The 20,323-nt window shown below is 43.1% G+C and overlaps 1 protein-coding gene across 2 annotated transcripts; it reads right to left on the bottom strand.

The window, feature by feature from the left end:
• Nucleotides 1-114: 114 nt before the first annotated feature.
• MYL1 (myosin light chain 1) lies at nucleotides 115-18,605 on the bottom strand. 2 transcript variants are annotated; one of them, XM_084265798.1, is made up of 7 exons: nucleotides 18,316-18,605; nucleotides 7,562-7,589; nucleotides 4,192-4,335; nucleotides 2,508-2,681; nucleotides 1,909-1,986; nucleotides 1,332-1,384; nucleotides 115-441 (listed from the first exon to the last, which is right to left on the bottom strand). In XM_084265798.1, the coding sequence occupies exons 1-6, from the start codon at nucleotides 18,439-18,441 to the stop codon at nucleotides 1,356-1,358; spliced, it is 579 nt and encodes a 192-aa protein (XP_084121924.1). In that variant the 5' UTR covers nucleotides 18,442-18,605; the 3' UTR covers nucleotides 115-441; nucleotides 1,332-1,355. The 2 variants fall into 2 exon arrangements, with proteins under 2 accessions (XP_084121924.1, XP_084121925.1); XM_084265799.1 differs by lacking the exons at nucleotides 7,562-7,589; nucleotides 18,316-18,605 and adding exons at nucleotides 7,839-7,863; nucleotides 8,584-8,715.
• Between the last annotated feature and the right edge of the window lie 1,718 nt (nucleotides 18,606-20,323).

Raw genomic sequence — 20,323 nt, 5'->3', positions numbered from 1 at the left:
AAAATTTATTTTGTGAAATACAATATACAGAGAAAGTACGTTAATTGCATGGGGCTGCTTTGAGTGGGTTTGAACAGCTTTAGAGAGGGGGAATAAAAAGACTTTACAGCCAGAAAGTGACCACAGGGATTTATTGATGGTTTATTTTTCCAAGAGATCACATTGTTTCAATGCAAACAACATGGAAAGAGATGGTTGGGATGGATGGATGGATCCTGGATGGTAGCAGTTTATTCCATCTAGCTTGCCCTGGTGAACGTTCAGGTTTTTAAAATAAAATTGTAGTGACCTGTAGGTGATACTTTTGGATGTGCTGGTAAAAAGTGGTGGGGTTGGAGGCACATCATACTGGTCTCTGCAGTTTCCATGTTGATGATGACCGACTGAGCAAGAATTTCAGGCGAATCCCAAGTGCCTTCTGGTCTTTCTGAATATTGTGTTCTGGGAAGGAACGTGAGAGTTGGACTTAAAGTCAATGTTGGCTGAAGAAGCACTTGCAAAGTGACAAACCGAGCCCTTGATTTCTATTTTGAGTTGTTTGTTGTTTCATACAGGAGCTGGGAATGTGTCTGTCCTGACCTAGAATAACTAACAGTTCATATAAGCCCACAGACCCATGATATTTTATGCTTGCATTTTCAAGACAGCTGCTTGGATTTTTCTTTGGACAAAATAGCAGATCAAGGTTGTGGGATTTTGTTGTTGGTATTTTTCCTTACTTGTAGAATAACTGCTAAATGATTGGGTACTTTTGAAGCCCTGTTTTGACTATTGATCCTGACTGTTAGAATAATCTCTTTTCAGATGATTATGTTGTTTGAAAAGCTGTTCTCAGTAGTTCATGCAAGTGTTCAGGCTATTCTGTGTTTACACAAATCTACAAATTATCTGAAGGTGTTGCTTTGATTTCCTTTTTTTCTTTAAAAAAAAAAAAATCCCAAAACCTCAACATGCTTGTAGCACAAATGTCTTGGGCTGTCAGTTTGTATAGCTTCAACTCAATTTTTTTATAACAACAGAGATCTAGGACAATCTTTAAGCCTGTGCATTTCCATACACATGAATAAACTGAGCATTTCTTTTCACAGTTTGGGTATATTTGAAAAATCCACCTAACACAGTTTTTAGTCAGTTATGGAGCTGTGAGCAATACTCATGAATCTGTGCTCCTGTTTTCTTTGCTCTTGGGCAACAATCTCATTTTGTTTTATTTGTCTCATTGGGAAGACAGTGTCAGGTTGGTTTTGTACCCTGTATCTGGCCACGAGCATGTAGCAACCTTTAAGCATGGCAAACCGACAAGGTTAAGTGTGCAGATGATGAGAACGTACCGTTTGGTGTCTGGGGAAGTCCACTTAGACAGACAAGATGTGCTTGACAAATGCTGTGGAAAAATACAGATAAGCTAGTTAGAAGGAGCATCAAGTGTTACTTCAGGAAATACCTCTAAAAATAACAGCTGTTCATGACCTGATGCCATTAAAAACATACTCCTGGTCAGATCTGACCCAACAGTGTTCAACACGAGAAAGTTCTGAGTGTTTAATTTTGCACAAATCAAATTCTATTCCTGCTTGTGTGATAAGACTAAATAGCTAATGAATAGAGTGCTTTGTCTAAGCATTAGCTACGGGCTTGGTTCCAGTCACTGCAGCTGCTCTACAGAAAGGCAGAGGATCTAGAGATCTGGAGCTGACCGAGGCTGTGGCTGTATCTAGTCTTTTGAGTGGGGTGACTGCAGGCTGAGCATATTGCAACAGTCGTTTCCATGTATAACCTTTTCAACCTAACTCAAACGTTGCTTTGTCTAACTGATTTGCCTGAGAAACTAAAAGCTAACTGTGATGAAACTGTGAGAGAGAGTGAGAAGAAATGTAGGGTGAGAGGGCATTGAGCTCTTGCACCTACCCTCGTAGTTGATGCAGCCGTTGGAGTCTTCCTGACCTTTCATTAGTTCATCTACTTCCTCTTCTGTCATCTTCTCACCTGGAGAGCAGAGAGAGCTCGGTACAGTTTTCCACAGACACACAACTGAGGTTGAACCTTACAGCTTTTCCAAGGGCTACTGTTATTTTCTTAGTTAGTAGCAGACCTGTATGTGAACTGCACTTTATTAATTTTAACTTTCTTTAGAAGTCCTGAATGTGCATATGGGCACAGATTTTACAATGTGTACACTCCAGACTGAAGAAACTATACAACAAATCCTCTACCCTTGTCCGTGTTCATTATGTCACTGAGGCATACAGCCTTTTCTTTCTGTTCCTCAAATAACAGGCACTCTTAACACCTAGTCTGAATTTAGAAGTAACAAAACACACCTTTTTCTTTGGGCTTTCTCTGGAGTTTTGCATCTGCTTTCCTTGGGGATTACCAGTTAGGAAACTGAGCCTTGTTTGGCTTTGTAGCCTCTTACCTCTCCAAACCTGTTAGAGTGTGTTTCCTCTCTCTCTTGTGCCTTCAAACAGCAGCAGTTTTTAAAGTGCTGAGAGATGATAATCCCTTACCCAGAGTAGCCAGTACGTGGCGGAGTTCAGCCCCCATGACCGTGCCATTGCCTTCCTTGTCAAAGACACGCAGACCTTCAACGAAGTCTTCGTAGGTACCCTGATCCTTGTTGTTAGCAGCTGCTTGCAGCATGGGCAGGAACTCTTCAAAAGTGATTTTCTTGGCGTTCATCTCTGGAAAGAAAGCACCGGTTGTTACATGCTAGACACTTCTCTGTGTGTTCTGGGATATTTGCCCTGAAATGTGGGTGAGCCTCCTGCTTCATTTGCACATCTCTTTCTAGCCTTCAGTCTGTTTTTTGCCTCAGGATTTGACAGTTCCTTTGCAGAATCTGGATTCTTTCTTATAGTTTTCACATCCATGCTCCAGCCTTCTCACATAATTTTATATGCCTATGTGCGTGTTTTATTTTTCTTTTGGAAAAGAAACTTCTTGTACAACTTGATCTCTGAATGGATTTTGGGAGTGGAGGAACTAGAGAGTACAGTAGAAACCTTGAGCCCCAACAGTTGGAAAAGGTAATCGGAGTGGGATGTTGTGACTTAGACAAGCCCCTGAAGTTGCTGACTTGTTACTGACCTACCCAGGGTCTTTTGGGTGTGGTAGCAGAATCTATTGGCAAAATAATAAACTAAGTAAAAATAGGAACATCCAGTGGGGATGGTGTCCAAATTTACTGTTGATGTGCTCAATGTGGAGGCTTAAGGACTCACAAGCTTAGTGCATCCAACCCCTTTGTTCTCATGAGCCACAAGTTGTAGTCCTCAGCAAGGCCTTCCCCAAATATTTCTTTTGTTAGAACAAAGCTGCCAAATAAAAGGATTTTTTTTTTGTTTTTTTCTCTCCTGGATCTTTGCAAGGAGCAGCTTTCAGCTGGGCAGTGATTACATACAGCAAAGAGGTTTTTGAATATACAGTTGTTACAGAAATGATCTTATTACCCAGTTATATCTGTCAGTTTTTGTTGTAGTCAAAGTTCTGTGATGGTCTCACCTCTGTGTTAGTCCTCTGCTCAGTGCTTCTTGCTGATGTAAATGCTTAACTTACATTACCAGGTCTGAGGGTTTAGAAATATTTTGATCCATCTCAATACGGCTCGACACGACTGAAATCAGGGATCACCTGCAGCTAGGTCCTTGTTAGGAGGAGGTGACTACACTATTTCCCACTTATTTTATCTTTAAGAGGGGAGAAAAGGAAATGGAAAATGATTGCTATAATAAATGGCCAACATACACACCTCTACACGCCCAGGTTTGTAGGAGCTTTGACCAGACTACCTCAGTCAGCAGAAATATACAGGTGGGTTTCCAGTTCCAGGGCATGTATTAGTTTATGCAGAAGGACTGGTCTGGAAGGACCTGAAGAGCTGAGTATCAGTTGCTAGAAAAGAACTTATACTTCCTCAGCCAAGGGCTAAGTACAGATGGACTGTAGGCATCCCTACAGATAATTATCTGTAGCCTAAGGAGAAGGCTTTCCTCTGACCACTGTATTCCTCATCATCCTTTTCTAAAGGAACTGGAGAAATTCCCTGTATTGTTGCTGTAGAGCCCCCCATTTTCATACCTTTCTCCCTTATCAGAGTAAAAGCTCCTCTCCCTCCTGATGGGACTATTGATATTGTCTAATTATGGTTTCCCATACTGAAGAAAATCCCATGAGAGACTGTGGGGTACTTACCCTCTTTGCTGGGGTTGCCCAGGATTTTGTTGATTTCTGCATTTGTAGGGTTCTGCCCCAGTGCCCGGACGATGTCACCAACCTGGCTCAGGGTGATCTTAGCATCACCAGTCCTGTCAAAAAGGAGGAAGGCCTCCTTGAAGTCTGCAAGGGAAGAGCAACAGTTAAATTGAGGCAGGCAGCTCCCTATTGACAAGTTGAATTGACAAAGATGTGAGACTGTTGTCTCCTGGCACTGTTCCACCAACTCTGGGGGAGTTAGCCAGGAGAATCTTTGGCCCACAATCCCAAGAAGAACTCCTCCCCTCTGACATTTTGGTTTCACTATTTTTAAACTTTTATCTCTACCTTTCACAGCCTTCCTGGCTCTAATCACCATCAATAGCTTTGTGATTGACCCCATAGTTATTTGAAGCGTGAGGGAAGATAAGCTTTCCATAAAAACTGCCATTCAGGAACAGGTTTCTTTACATGACATAATATTTTGTACCTTCTATTGCTATCCATTCTACCTTATCTTACCAGAGGACCAGGACTCTTCTGTCAGAGTCCCTAGCACTGTAAAACATATGGCTTCTTCAGTGGGTCCTGTGCACACTCCCAGCATCTCAACCACACAGTGCTAATGGGACACTTGAAGGTGGATTTCAAATGCTTCTACATTTGTTTTCCCTTAAATTTCTGTACAATGACACATCTACCCATTTTTGTTCCCTCTTGTCTGCTCTTTGCAGTCTGTTCCTGCCTCTTGCTGATGAGTGGATACCCAGCTTTTCAAGTGCTAGTACTGGTGTCGTGCCTTATTGCAGTTCACTTCTAGTGTGTACAGCTTCAGACTCTGCTTCTTTCAGTGTTGCCAAGTAAGCAAATTCTGTTTATTTCCCCCTTTCTGCTGACCAAGGACTTGGGGTACAGACATTTCTCTTATAAAGTTGCCTTCATTGCATTGCTGGTCTTCATCTTCTGTTATAAAGTTCCATGTTAATCATTATAAAAGCTCAAAAATACCATAAAGAGTTTTTAGAGTGTTGCAATGAATAAAGAAATGCGTTTTTTAAAAGTGGGGGAAGTCAGGCTCTAGCTAAAATGCCATCTTCATCCCTCATGTCAAGAACACTCTGGACTGTGCTGTTCACCTTTCTGCACTGCAGAAAGTCCCAAGTAAACCAAGTGAAATGCCTTTCCCTTGGCCATGATGCACTTCTAGCAGCTAGACAGGCTTTGTGTTTCACAGCTTGCATCGGTGGGATGTTCTCCATGCCTTGGGGCAGATTCAGGAGCAATAAACCACATTTCAAATCATGTCTTCGTTCATCTTGTGCTAGGGATGTGTGACACATAGGTCTGTAGGTTCTTGCTTTAGCCATCCTTACACTGCCTTGGTGGAGGACTCGCTAGCCCCCAGTGAAACTGCTGATACAGGATGTTGGCCTGCTAGGCTGTAATCTAATACTTCTGAAACTAATCGTCATGCTGTCTGATGCGAGAGACCTCTAACCCTTTACTGCTAACCCTCTCCCCTTACAGCCTTTATTACAGGGTATAAAATCAAGTCCTCCTGGACCTGTATAGAGCTTCTCCTTACAATATACCAACTTGATCACAGCTCCTGCTCTGGCAGTTGAGGTCGATAGAGCTGTAGTGATTTGTGCCATATGATCCAGCCTTTCATCTGGTGCGTTAATGGTACTTAGCCAGGGCAAGGTATAAAACAATGCCAGTCTGCTATTAGCAAAGCCATCAGGAGAGTGTCTCTGTCTTGTAAATCCCATGAATTTTTACCTTCGCTTCTTTCTGAACACTGCGCCCCAGCTCAGAGAAAAAGCCTAATGTTATTTTTGTATTGGGTATGCATTTCATTTGCAATATATCTTTGCTCGGTGGTTTTCCTTCTTAGGTTGGTTTGTCTGTTTGCTTTTAATATATATATAGAGATATTTCTAGTTTATACTTCTGCTGGAAGCCCATTTGAAGTCCCTCTCTGAGAAGGGTACTATCCAGCTGCTGGTTTGTCAGCCTGTGTGGATGGAAATAGTTACTGAGGGTGGGACATCTCTGTTCCTGAGAAATTCCCTCTCTCAAGTAGCTTTTAGTTGCGCTGCTGCTTGATTCAATCATCAAAGCATTACAGCAGCTGAATGATCCAAAATATGTAGGGAAGCTAAAAGAAATATTTTGCTTTGTTATACATGCCAGCAGCTTTAAATTGATAGCATTTTTTCATAAAGCCTCTTAACCCTCTTCTAAAAGTTTCTGAGTTAAAAAGTGAGGAAGAATCCAAATTATTTTCTTTGTGCCTAGGAGTGTTTGGACTGCAGGAAGAAAAATATGTCCTGTCTCAGTGCATTGTGCCTTACCTTGTTGCTTTGATGGCGTAACCCAGAGCAAGCTGGTGTTTTGAAAGTTTAGGGCTCTCTCTTAAGACCTGACTCTCTCCTACCTCTCCCTCTGGATTTGTAGTAAATCCTTGTATAGTCCTTTCTAAATACTTTGCTTACAGTGAGAAGTCTACCCTGCTTGCCATTGAATTTTTGTCAATTTTTAAACCTACATTTTTTAGTATAGCACAAATGCATCGCTTATGATATTTAAAACTCTCCAAGTAAGATATCCAGAGCTTCAGTGGGGCTTTTTGATCATGCCAGAATCTTGAATCAGATCTTTCTAGCAGATTAAAAGAAATAAATAAGCCCTGGATGTTGCTGATGGCTTCTGAAGCAGAGAATACAGCAAGATGCTCGAGAATTGAAGCATATCCAGAATATTGTGCTTAAAAGCAGCAGTTTGCACAAGTCCTGTATTTGCTAACTGTTTCTGTGCTTCATGGATATACTGTTTATTTGCTGTAAAGCAGCTTTTCTTCCTCCCCTTCCACGACACCTGGCAAAAGTGACGTGTAGGCCTCTTGCATCTTCTGTTTGTATAAATTTGCAATGTTACTGCAGGCAGCTAAATTACACTTCAGTTCACTCCTTACTTCTGTTGTCCTCCATCTGCTCTTCCCCTCCCGCCCACCCCCCATGATTTTCAAACGTGAAGCCTCTTTTCAGCATCCTTGTGAAGGACCAGCACAGGACACAACTGAAAGGCGTTCAGTAGGTAGAACCAGTAACACCAGCACATTTCCTCTTCAAACCACGGCATGAACTTCTCGGCTTGGCAGCACATAAGCACGGGGATAAATTACACCTAAATCTGAGGTCAGATTCCTGTTCAGCATAAGTCAGCTCTGCTCCTCTTAAGTCCAGAGTGTGGTGATTTCTACCGGCTGAAGTCCTAGCTCATCTCTCATAAAGAATAAACTTCTGAACCTGCAGCTCCTCTCTGAACCCACGTATGTGTAAAACACATTGTCTCTCTTGTAACTTACCATCCTGTTGCTCCTTGGAGAACTCGATCTGTTGGAAGGAAATCAATCACAAAAAATAGCTTAGGAGGGGGGGGCTAGGGGGGAGAACCTGTTTGTTTTCTAAAGCATCCAGCTCAATCCATGAGTCATCTTCCAAAACAGCAAAAATGTGGCCTGTCAGGTGTGCAGAAGTAATGCTGATAGCAGAAGAGCTGTTAAGACTAGTGAATTTAGCATTTGTTAGCCGTTATGTTCCCCCTCATACCCCCATTAAAGTTTTAATTTTTCTTTCACTTACCATTAATTTGGTCAGGAGTGAAGGACTGCAGTTGGGATGAAAAAGAGAGAGAGAGAAAAGAGAACTAGTACTGCTGAAAATGCACTGAGAGAAAGCAAAAAGCGTTCTCACATCTGTCTCGCCTAGTGTAATCAGGCCATAGCAACCTAAAGTAGCAACATCCCTTGAGAAAAATACATCACCAGGTCTGTTCTTAAAGAGTCTGCTAAGATCTGCATCCCGGGGAAGAAGTGGGTAGAAGCAACAACAATTGGAAATCTGTTAACTAACAAAGTCATTAAGATACTGTCAGGACCTTTACTGTGGTGGTATAGACCTGTTTTATTAAGACAATCTGAAGTAATGCTGCTTAACAAGCAGCTTTTTCTATGTTTCTATATTTCATAAAGTACTTAAGTATAATTTCTTATAAAAAAATATTACTGTTTTCCTTTGCTACTTTGGCAGGTCACATCCAATAAACCCCCTCCCCCCCAACAAAACAATTAGCAGACAGCAGTAGCAAATTGTAACCCTTCTGTCTGAAGCTACAGGAGCCACACATCTGCCATTGCCTGGTGTGGAACTTGAGGCTACCTGGAAAGCCTCATGTAGTCCTTTAGATTTAAGGTGGAAAGCCAAGCAAACCTAAACTGTTTTCTAGACTGCCCGTCCCTCCCCTAGAACTAGCTTGTGCAAGAAGCCCGATTTACTTATGTAAAACACACTGGCTCGCTGCGAGCCGTTAGCTTTCTAGTGGACCCACCATGGTTGAGAGTTGGAAAAGCAGAGCAGCAGACGGGCAGGAGGGATTAGCTGAGAGGTCTTGAGAGTGGTCCTGCTTTCCTGGCCTTTCTTCCCCTTATTTATCCGGCGGTGCTGACGGCATTGCCTGGATTAGGTGTCAGAAGGAAGCAGTCCCTCCCCTTGGCGAGTTCTTTAGCTTTCTTAGGGCAAAGTGACAGGAGGCTCCATGTCTTGATCGACATCTTCTGATGGCTATTTTTAGGAGACTGAAGAGGGGCAAGGAGTGGCAAGCAGTAAGTTTTGATTCATGTCAGCACTTTCTGGGCCCGTACTGTTCAGAGATGGTGTTCCTTGTCCAGACCTACCAAGACTTCCTTTTAGGGAAGGATTCCATTTCTCCAATAAGCTATAAAGTAAGTGAGCAAGGAACGTTGAGAGTGAGAAGTGCCAGGTGTTTTCCCAGCTTGGCTGGTTTTACACATGGTTTGCAGGTTGTGTGCTAGATGCAGCTGGATGGTCCTGAAACCTTCACTGGGCTTTGCTCAACACCCTATATAGATAGCACAGTGCTCAATGCTACATGAGTGGTGCTGCTGCTTGTCTGATCAGCATGATCCAGTTGTCAGCACTGAGCAGAAGGTTAACCTGATAGAAGCTGAGACACTCCACTCCGCCACCCCCCAAAAGGTTTTGTGAACTGGAAGGATGATAGTTCACTGTGGGAAAGAGATATTTGCTTTATGAGTTGCAGAGTGGAGGGGTCATGATGGGACTACAAGTTGGGGGCGTTTCTAGGTAGGTTGCAGGAGGGTAGAGGCTGCAGCTTCTTCAGTAGCAAAGATGTAGTTCCAACCACATAGCATTCTCCAAGCCCAGATCAAGTATCTGAATTAATGCTGTGAGGCATGGTAAAAGAATTGGAAAACTTTTCTTCCTTTCCCCATCACCTCAAGTGGGGCAAGAGAGTTGTTCAGCTGGGGTGGGAATGATTGTGTGATAACAGATACTGTTGCAAACGCAAATTCCCTCTCTAATTTCTGTCATTTTCTTTTGAGCATTCACTGCTCCTGGGTTTCTAATGACAAAATGTGCTAGTGAGGTAAACTTTCTCCCATAGCTTGCTTAGTTACCCTGAAGATAAGCATAATCTCTGTGCATATCTCGCTTCAGTATGTTGAGGGCTCTGAAAGAATCAATCAAATCCAAGCAGACTTGACTGTGTGGGATTGTTCAGTTAAAAAAAAAAAAAAGCAGAATATTTGGTTGGATTTGAGACATTAACTTCCTGTTAAAGCTAAAGATAAAACAAAGTGTGACCACATTCAGATGTGGTTGCACAGAAAAGGGGGTTGAGGCTTTTGTCTGAGTTAGCTAACATAGATTTATCACAGTGCAGACCTCCTGATTAGCACTGGCTGGGGCTGGAACTCGGGCAGTGAGAAGGCTAATATAGATCTTGGCCATCAGTCCCAACTCGTTAATAGAGGAGCTTTCTAAAGACTTTGGCAGAGCTGAAATGTTGCCTGGGTCAACGCAGTGTGTTGCCTTTTGTGGAATTCTCCTTCTGCCCTCAGCCTCTTCCTCTCCTGCTAGCAACTGGGATAGGTTTCTCTGAAAAAAGGATTATTTTTTTTTAAGAAAAAAATCTTGCTTCAAGATAAACTTTATGGTTGGTTACAACAAAACTCATCCCAAAAAGTCTTTGGGTATCAAGGTGAAAATAATTGGGGCACATTTATCTTGGGTGTAGAAAACTTATATCTGGGTTAGCCATCTGGCGTGAATTTGCTGACAAATACGGATAAGTTGAGAAGGGTCTACATATAAGCTAGTCTTTTTATCACCTGATACTTTGGTCAGGTTTTAGATGAGGAACTAGTAGTGTACCACCAACCACATCAGCCCTTTGTTACTGGTTCTTGGATAAAAGCATTTGAGGTGGGGGTTGATGGGGACAAACACACAAGCACGGGCATGTTGCTTTCGCTTCAATTAAGAATCGCTTTGCTTTTTAAGCCAACAGGGTCTGTTGGCCTGGGGTCTTAATTTAAGGACTTAACATGCTACTTACTTTGAGTAAGGGCACCTACAAATGGCCTTGGTATAGAAATTATTTTAAATGCTCCTTAAAAGACTTCTGTAAGGAGTTCTCATGAACTTCAAAAGGTAGAAAGAAGTACTTTGCAGGGATCTGATCTGTTTCCTGATCCTGGAGTATTCTCTGCTTTTTCAGAGAACATGATGGGCCGTAGGGCTTTAGGGAGAATTTCAGGGTGCTTGGCTTAAAAAAAACCCAACAAGCCAACAAACACCCCCCTGGCAGATATAAATGATTGAAGGAACTGCAACACATGGATAGACCTAGTTTTCTCTTAAGTTGGCTTAGCTCTTATTTATGGATGAAGTTGTTATGCAGAAGGTTATCTGTGCCAACAATAAAGGTGGTGTGTTTAGGGACTCTTTGTTTTCTTTTAAAGATTGAATTTTTTTCCCTGTATAGTTTATGATCTACCTTCTACTCATCTTGTTGCTAGATAGAGGCATTCTGACCAGATTCCAGTTACACAGGCTGAGGTAGATAGGGTTGTATGCAATTCTATCACCAGCTCAGCAGCAGACCCAATCCACACAAATCTGTGTTTTCAAATTATTACCAAAGTTCCTAATTTCCCAACAAATCACTTGGGCCCCTGAGCTTTGCAGTGTGGTACTGCACTGACCTATTCTGGCTGGTGCCACCCGGACACAGCACAGCTGTGTGACAGTTGTATGTGCTCACTGTAGGCGTGTAGATATCCTGACAGGGTGAAGAGCCCTGAGAAAAGATGCTGCTGGGACGTGAAGCATTCTTTGGGTGAATTAGAGAAGGGAATGATTTTAGGATTTTATTAGAGAGTCGCCATATATTTCAAGCTATTCTCTCTGTAGAAGAGACTGAGAATGTATCGGATGTCTCGGAAAATCAGATAAGAGAAAATTGGAGACTCCCCATGGGTACTTACTGTCTATCTAGCTTTCTATTCAAGCCTAGAGGGAATTTCTCTCACTTTTGGGTGGAGATAAGCTAGGATTGTGCTTACAGCACTCCATATGATGCCTGCTACTTGCTTAATACAGCTGCACATATTTTCTCATAGACATCACTGAGTGCAGAATTACACAGCTCTCAAAGCCCACTGAAAAGCTGCCTGTCGTTGTCCCATGCCTCACCCTGGCTTGATAGCTTGTGCAATCGATGCCTCATGTTTTAGAGAGGCTACTTCTCATTTAAGTAAGAATCAACAGCCTTGATGGATTTAGTCTCGTGTGTTTTATGAGGCAGAGAAACATTAGGAGCAGATGAGCTCTTGAGAAAGAGAGCTCTGTTTTGAGAACAGAGCTGCCTGGAAATACAATTGAGGAAAGAATAAAATTGGCCACCATTAATATAGGAGAGAGAATTGTGTGTGTGAGATAACATGAGGTTTGGAAGAATAGTTTGAATCCTCTTTGAGTTTAATGGCCTTAACTGCAGGTTAATTTGATTTTCTTTTTTTTCCTAAGGATACTGTACAGCTTTCCAGTTTGTTTACTTTTAAAGCTTTTTAGCTTCACAGTTGCTCTACAGTTGTGCAAAAATATTCGGATGCGCCTTGCCAATTATTTAGCGTACCCTTCTGAAATGCCTGGGAGTGAACCTTGTTTTGAAGAGATTTCATTGTCTGGGGGGAAGTGTGTTCCGTTGGGCTCACCTTTGCTAATCGCATTGAGCTTTGCGTGGTTGTGTAACTGAGGGAGGTTGCTGAGGACATGCTCGGCTCTGGAGCCCTGCTCTTGGAGGGATTTCTTGTTTTAACATGCCTCCCAGTGGCAGCGTTAGAGTATTAATGTTACTTAAGCTACTGCTACTTGACATTTAAGTGCTATGTGGCAAAGCAGCCAGTTGAAAAGTGCTTTTTGGCTATGGGTATAAGATGTAATAAAGCCTCAGGAAAGTGGTGGCAAACTTCCAGCTTGGCTGTTTAAGTATCTTCTTACAGACAACTTCTTGCTTTACGCGTCACTGGCTAAATTAGTCACCACCTCCTTGCCTTAGTAACAAGATATTTGAGTTTATCTTACATACCTGTTGCAATCTTTCTGTGCTCTAAGGGGGTTTACAAATATTTTGGGGTTTTTTGATGTGTGTGTTGGTCAGAGAAAGGCTCTGCCATACCACTGCTGTTAATGCTCAAAATTACAGAGTTCTTGAAATGTCACTCCATGTACTTTGCCTTAAATTCCACTGTTTCTACTGAAGTTTGTCACTCCCCAGACCCTCCAAAGGCTATAGGTATGTTTTTCTAAATGCTGCTAAAGCTGTGAATTGCTGAGAGTAGAACTTGGGGAAAAAAACAAATAACCCAAAGCAAAACGGAAACACCCAACTCAAAAGTACCCCACCAACCAAAAAGCAACCACCATTATTTCTTCCCAAATAATTTTTCAGGTTAGCAGCCATAAGGAAAAGTGTGTGCTAATATATATTGGCAGTCCCTAATTTTGGGGGACTCCTTGCTTAGCAGCATTTTAGGAAGAAAATGAGGCAAAGTTCTTTGGAAAACTTTGTAAAGAAAACTAAGTGGTGGCTTTCCTTCCTTTACTTTCTGCTTTTCCTCAGTGTCCCAAAGCCATGTCTTGGTGTGTAGCTGTGTCTGGTGTCCAGGTTGCCTGTCCTGGAAGACCTTTATGCTATGCCTTCCCATGCAGGGATTTAGCAACTACCACCAGTGTGGGCCTGGCATCCGTGGCAGAGTTCACAGAGGCAAGGCATTTGGCTAGGGCTGCCCTGCTCGAGGGTGGATCCCAATTGATGATATCTCAGTGGTTAAAGCAGTAGCAGGAAGCTGGTGTCAGATGGATACTTATTACCTTTACATCTCTTAAGGCTAAGTCATATTTGTGCTTGTCCCTTTCCTACCTGAAAGGGCACTTGGGACTGGTGACCTTGTCCAGCGAGTATATCATTCCTACAGAATCCTTCTGGAGTTGTCACTGGAGCTGGATCAGGCATAATCTGAAGGACTGAGCCAAAAATTTTGAGGAAAAACCTGCCAGTCCCTAAGAAAACCCTTAGCATGCTGTGAGCAAAGCTACTGTTAACATCCCTGTTCTCACTCTAAGGCTTCACATGGAGTTTGTCTGCAGCTTAATGGCTCTGGGAGTGCTTCAGCTGACATTTTCAGTCGGGCTTCCCTTCCAGCCCAGAAGCTTTCTGTCAGTGCATTTTAGTGAGTTTATCTCTCTCTGGTTATATCCAGTGCAGTGTCTGGTCAGAGGTGACCTGCTTGAGTAGTGAATGTAATAAGAATTAAAGACACTTGGAGAAACACTTTACTGCCTTAAGAGCATTGTATTTAAAACCAAATGATCACACAAGTTTGCTTCCATGCAGCAGGCTTTGTCATGCATCACACAGTTGTGCAAGGCCTTAACAAGATTTTACCAGTTGATTGCTTTTAATTATTTTTCCCCCTAAAAATATAGGTAGCTTATCTGCAGGTGAGCATGGTATAATTGCTGTGCTGGGATTGCAGTCTTGAAAACACCAGCATGGTAAGCCTTGTGTACCACATGAACATCTCTTACACCATGGATACTTACAAGAACCCAATCTCTGTCTCTGATCAAGAGGATGCGCAGGTGTATCCTCAAAGCAAAGGATCTGGTGTGACACCAGATCCGGGTGCTACGCATTCAGATCACTATCTGTAAAGCAGAAGCCTATGAAGTGCTACACTCAGCATCTCCAGCACCTGGATCTTAAAATACTGCAGTTAATGCTTGGTCTGAGGACTGGTTGTGCGTGCTGGGAAGTGCCCTTAAATTTCCAGTTAAAAAAAAACCCAGTTGACTCAGAGACCTGAGTCAAACAGATTTGGGCACTGGGAGGTTTGTCCATTTCCCACTGTTGCAACACAACGTGAGACAATCTTTGTCATTAGTGTCTAATCCCAGTCATTGCAGACATAGACCCATAATAATGCTGATCATCAGCTTGGTGTTTCAGCTCACTCAGGCTGTGTGGGAGAAGACAAGTTTATTTTCTAGGGGTGTCCTTGGCCACAGTTTTAATTCCAGAGTTTTTGGGGAGGTCTTTTAAGAAAATGACCCATATGGTCATTTTGCTTTTAATCATGGCTGGTTCCTGGTGGTAACTCTGATGCATCTATCACCCTGTTCTTCCTGTCTCAATTATGATTTAATCTTTAACCTTTGTACCTATTGTTCAAATCCAGGCCATGCTACCAATAAGGAAAATTGGAAATATAAATTTTGTCTGGAAAGGCTTGTGCAAAGCAGATTGAGTTTTGTTCTCTGAATAGGGGGGAAAGGGTCTCTATATTTCCATTTAAAACCAAATTATTTCTGCCTTGACTCCCTTCCTGTGGGTGTACTGTAACTTAAGGTGAGCTGAGAAAGGGATGAGTTTAGGGATTTGAGTCTAGGAGTTAGGTAGTCTTGTTAGTTGGGTTTATAGTCAATAGATGGTGCTCAAAACCAGAAGATCCCACACCAGCTGCTATTTGCACTAGGAAATCGCCAAATATTTAAATTGGGCTAAGCTAGTGTGGGGGGAAAAGAACAGAAGAGGGTGAAAGGCCTGTCACAACTTCTGATGGTGACAGGCACTTTTGGGGTGCCTGTATTTGCAAGAACCCAACTTGATGCCTTTTAAGGGAAAAAAAGTGCCAAACTTTCAAAGTAGGCACCCCAACAGGCTCAGAAAAGCAGCTTCCCTGAAAATGTGCCAAGCAGAACATCTGAGAGAGGGGTACCACCAAAGGAATCACCACCCACGTTTGTAAACTGCTGCCTTGTTTGTGTTTGATAACATTATGATTTCTGATGGGAATGTAAAATGAAGCAAGCTGCCAAATGTGGCTTATTTGGCTGCTGTAACCCCTTATTTAGGCAGCTCTATGCTTATGCACTCCAGCTGTAACAGCTAGAGGGGGCTTGGATATCTCTTTACAAAAGCTTTGCCTGTTGGGTGGCTCCCCAAATCCTCGTGATGCAGCCTGGATTCCCAGTTGTGTCTCATTAGTAGTGAGCTCTGGCACGGCTGCTAATTCTGCTGAGGAGCCAAGGGGAGCTCGCTTGATGGCCTTGTATCAGAGGGCTGGATGCTTTGACTCAACACGTTGTAGTTCAGTGCAAGGATCCCCAAGACAAGATCATTCACTGACTCCCTGGCTCCAAAGTTTAGCTGGAAATGCTGTGCCTTTTTCTCATGCTGATATTTTGGTGGCTGAATGGAAGGATTCAGGATTGATTACTGCTAATTAAGGGTTAAGACTCAGAAAATTTAGATTCCTGACTCTCAAGTCTCCTGGCAAATCACTCCTTGTAAAAAGGCTGTTTCCCTTCACTGCCTGAACCATCAAAGGGTGAGAAAGGATAACCCAGGGTGGCTGGTTGGGATCGTAGGGGATTGTCCAGCCCCTGTCCCAGCCCCAAGGCAGGATGAAAGGTACCATGGTTGTACCTTGTGCCCTCTCAGAGCCCAGCACTGGAGGTGCCTCAGTCTGCCTGGGCAGCCCTTGAGTGATCAGAGGTCTCAAGACAGAGAGGAAGATCAGGCATCAATGAGATGTGTGTCACTCTCACAGGCAGCGTGGGGTTCTGCATCACCTTCCAGCTGTTCCTGTGTGGTTGGGTAGACACTTGCCCCCCCCCCCCACCCCCCGAATGGGGGGTGTGGGGTGTGTTCTGTGTTTCTTGCATCCTCCTTGCAATTCCTCCAAGGCGCCCTGCTCCTCATTTGGTAAGGGCATGACAGTGTGGAACAGATACTTGTAGAAAGTGATGAACATGCAGGGCAGGGAACTGCCACCCACTGTGTAGCATGGTAGTTCTGTCACCTCCATCATGCTTCTTGTATATTCATTCATTTGCAAGCAGGACTAGTAATGCTTATGTGCTGCTGTTATCATTAAAAGAATAGTTTTGTCTTTCTAGCATGAGCTTTCTCACCCCTTCTAAGAGGAGAGTATTTTCTCTGACATTGTCTTTCAAAAGAAAGAGAATTAAGGCAGACTACTGTCTTTCATCAGTCTGAATATGACAAAACCTGGAGTGTTCTCTCTGTGCTACCAGTCTGTATTTCCTGCCATAATAGAGAGCTGTCTGGATAAAGGAGTGAACTGCAGAGACGCCTTGGACTGCAGCCTGCCATTTTTTAGCTGGCACTATACTATTAAGTCTATTTATGTAAAGATAAATTAGCTAGGATCACTGGAGTTGAAAATTCTATTTTCTCCTAATGAACTGGGCATAAAAAGCTATCACACCACATTAAATTATTTAGTAGGAAATCTAGCTTGTGTTCCCCTTTATCTCTGGAGATGAGTGAAATGTGAGGTCTAGTCTAATTTTCAGGCAGCATTCTCAAAAACAGTGGGATTTTTGTGTAGCCTTTACTCTGATTGCTGTTTCAAAATGTCTTTTACAATCCTCATGCTCCTGTCTTGCTTTGCCAGTGGGTTTGCCTTCAGTCTTATGAGAAGCTACATACTGGTTCAGAAAAATGCTGACTACTGATAGTGAAATTTCTTTAAGCTACTTTAATTTTCACAAAATGGGTCGTGGTCTTGGGACTGTGTGCTGTAAGATACCTGGAACAACTTACTATGAGAGGAAAATTAGTAGGTCCTATTAGAAGCCGTTGTACTCCTTTTTTCCATAATAGGCACGATTCCTTATGCAGAATTTAGCAAATTGGTCCTGGGACCAATCAGCTTGTCAGGTAGGTGGAGAATAACTATTTATAGTCCTATCCAGAGAAACTGGTCTGCCTCTTCATCTCTTCAAATGCTTAACCTCCCTCTCCTCTTTCCTAAGTAAAGAATTTCCCAACATGGAGCTGTCTTCTTCAAAGGGTCAAGCCAACAGTCAGTGATGTTGGTTTGCATGCAAAGGCTTAAAGACAGTATGAAGGAAGAAGGGAAGTGTGGGTAGAGAGGGAAACCTCCATAAGGCTCTTCCTCTTTGTTCCTTCCAATTTGCAGCAATTTGCAAATTCTGAGCAAATATGTAGAGGTGAGAGGAAATCCCTGGCAATGCTTCCATCCACGGCTTTCCAGCTCATGGTCCCTATCGATGTTGCTTGTATGATGCAAGTAAAAATAGATGACACTGCTAATTTTTTTTTTTAATCTATTTTTGTTTGTTTCTGCTTTTAAAGGTAAGCCATGCTGATCTCAAAACACGTGACCAGAGGGTCGTCAGGTGCTTGCAAGTATTTGGAAAGGAATCTGTGGGGGAAACTGCAAAATTAAACTGTGGGTTTAGTATAGTGCTACGGGAAAAACAGTGCATCTCAGGTTTGAGTAACTCTTCCTGTCCTCATGCACTTACTTTAGGGTTTATTTTGGGGGAGTGGGTGGCAGTGTGGGTTTTTTTTTTCCCCTTATAAATTTAGACTTAACAAACTGGCCAGACTAATACTGTTTTGGTAAAAAGTTCTGAGTGCCACAATCCAAAACACTTTTGCAATCACCAAAAGGCTTTGCCCTTGTGTTAAATCATGCACCATGCCCACAGCTCTCCAGCTACTGAAACACTCAAAAGCTCGGGCAGCTCAGCAAGTCCACAGACTGAGGCTGCTCATTCATTTCACCACAGTCCCCAAGCTGGACCCAAACACACGCAGCGTTTCGCGGCAGGTCCCAGCCGGGACTCTGCCAGCTTCCCGTTCGGGTCCGCGACTGGCACACGGTCATTCCTTTACCTTGATGCTCTTGAGGTCGATGGCGGGTTCCTTGGGCTTGGCTGGCGCAGGCGCAGGTGCTGGCGCAGGTGCTGGTGCAGGTGCTGCTGCTGCTGCTGGTTTCTTTACATCCTTCTTTGGTGCCATTTTGTGTTGCTTAAACTTGAAAGTGAAGGTGCTCCCCCCCCAAAAAAAAGAAAACCCAAAACACCACCCTTTTTAAAAAAGTAATAAATAACCAAAACCTTAAAAGTGATTCCCAGGAGAGGACCGGTGGTCAGAATGAGCTACAGCCTGTGCCCTGGAGGTGGACCCAATGTGCTAAACTCTATAAGGGCATATATATATTTCACTTAGTGCCTCGTACTGTCCTGACACATGCAGCTGGATTGGACAGCTTGCTAATCAAGGGGGATGTCATTCCAGCTCGAGCTATAAATGGAATATAAGACTGCAGAGCTTCAGTAGATCAAGGGACTTCAGTGGCTGCTTCCCCCCCTCTTTAAAACCCCAACCATCTTCCTTGTATTATGTGGTGTGTGTAAAGAAGAGGGGAAATATGACAAACCAAGTTTCAGATCTGCCAGTGACATTCAGGCATGGATTGAACAGTCTTCTTTTCTCATCAGAATTCGTGTTCTGCTTAAGTAATAAATCTTCTTTCCTTCCCTCCCCTTTTCCCCCATGCCTGTGTAGCACTTCAGGAGGATTTGGTTTCAAGCAGGAATTTTGACTTTCATGGCTGGGAAGCTCATCAATTTCCAACCTCATTTGTCCCTCTCCCCGCAGCTCCTCACTCCTCCTCTGCTTCCTCCTTTTACAAGGAAGTGTTGATCAAGCAAAGGCTCCGGGTGTTTAAAAATAAAGCAGACAAATATGGAAAACATGGCAGTACCTTTAGCTGCCAAGGCATCTCTCCCAGACCCTTGAATGTCTTTCAGCTGTTCTTACTATTCCTTTCTTACTATTCCCGAAACATGTTAAAACTGTTTAAAATTGAAATTTGCTTCCTTTTAATCTTTTCCCTTTGATCTTTTCTCTCCCAGGGATAAGCTGTGCCCTGATAGAATGCAGGTCAGCTGCATATTATGTTTTCCAAACAAAAGGTTTCCTTTTGTAATGTATCTGATTGGAAACTAGCCATAAGGCAAAGGGGAGGCATTTCTGGTTTCACCTTGTTTACCTGTTGCCCATCCTGTGTCTTTTGTTTATCTCTCTACTTCTTGGTCTCCTGATGGACCTCCCCACTTCCCATGTTCTCCAGGAGCAAAAACTCTCAGAAGAAGATGGCTTTTCTGTTTTTTAGCACAGCAAACAAGCTTCTAACTCCTCTTTTCTGTTGGCTCCCCTGGATCCATACAATTGAGCTTTTCTGCAGAAAAATCCAGGACTGCTGACAGTTCCTCCCTTGCCCAGCAATCTCCTCCTGTTTACTTTCCAGACTCCTGAAATTCTGTGCTGGGAAGTGCAGGGCATTTGATGGGGCCCTTATTTCTGTCTCATGAACTATACCGTGGAGTGTTTTGTAACAAGAAATTTAGAGGCTGAAGGCCTGGACAGACACTTTGCATCCTCAGTCTGGCAGGGTATCCAAGCACTTGCATTTTACATTAATGTGTCTTTAGGAGGGTAAATTTACCAAAAGAAGGGGACGGAGAGTGGCTAAAGGTGTATTTTTTTGTGTAAGAAAACCTGTGCTCAGAGCTGCTCTTTGCTGCATGACCTTGAGCAAGAGATGTTTTGGAAGCTGAGCCATCTCTTCTGAATCAATAGGCAGATACTTGATGTGTACAATTGGAAGACTTGGCTCAGTGTCTGCTTTAGAGAACAGAGACAAGGAAAGATTTTCATTTCCTTTTTTCTACCTTTAGTTTTGTGAATGCTTTGGGACTAAGAGCCTGTAATTTATGAGCTCTGCTGGCTGCCTTCAAAGTATTTGATGGAAGGATCCCCGTACTGCTGGGTCTGCCTGGGAAGGTGATGGTGTTGGCCTTGGCCTCTGCTGCTTCACTGCAGGCCAGTCAGAGCC

Source organism: Gallinula chloropus (assembly GCF_964237585.1).
Source record: "Gallinula chloropus genome assembly, chromosome: 5".
Classification (NCBI taxonomy): domain Eukaryota; kingdom Metazoa; phylum Chordata; class Aves; order Gruiformes; family Rallidae; genus Gallinula; species Gallinula chloropus.
This window is presented reverse-complemented; position numbering and strand designations above follow the sequence as displayed.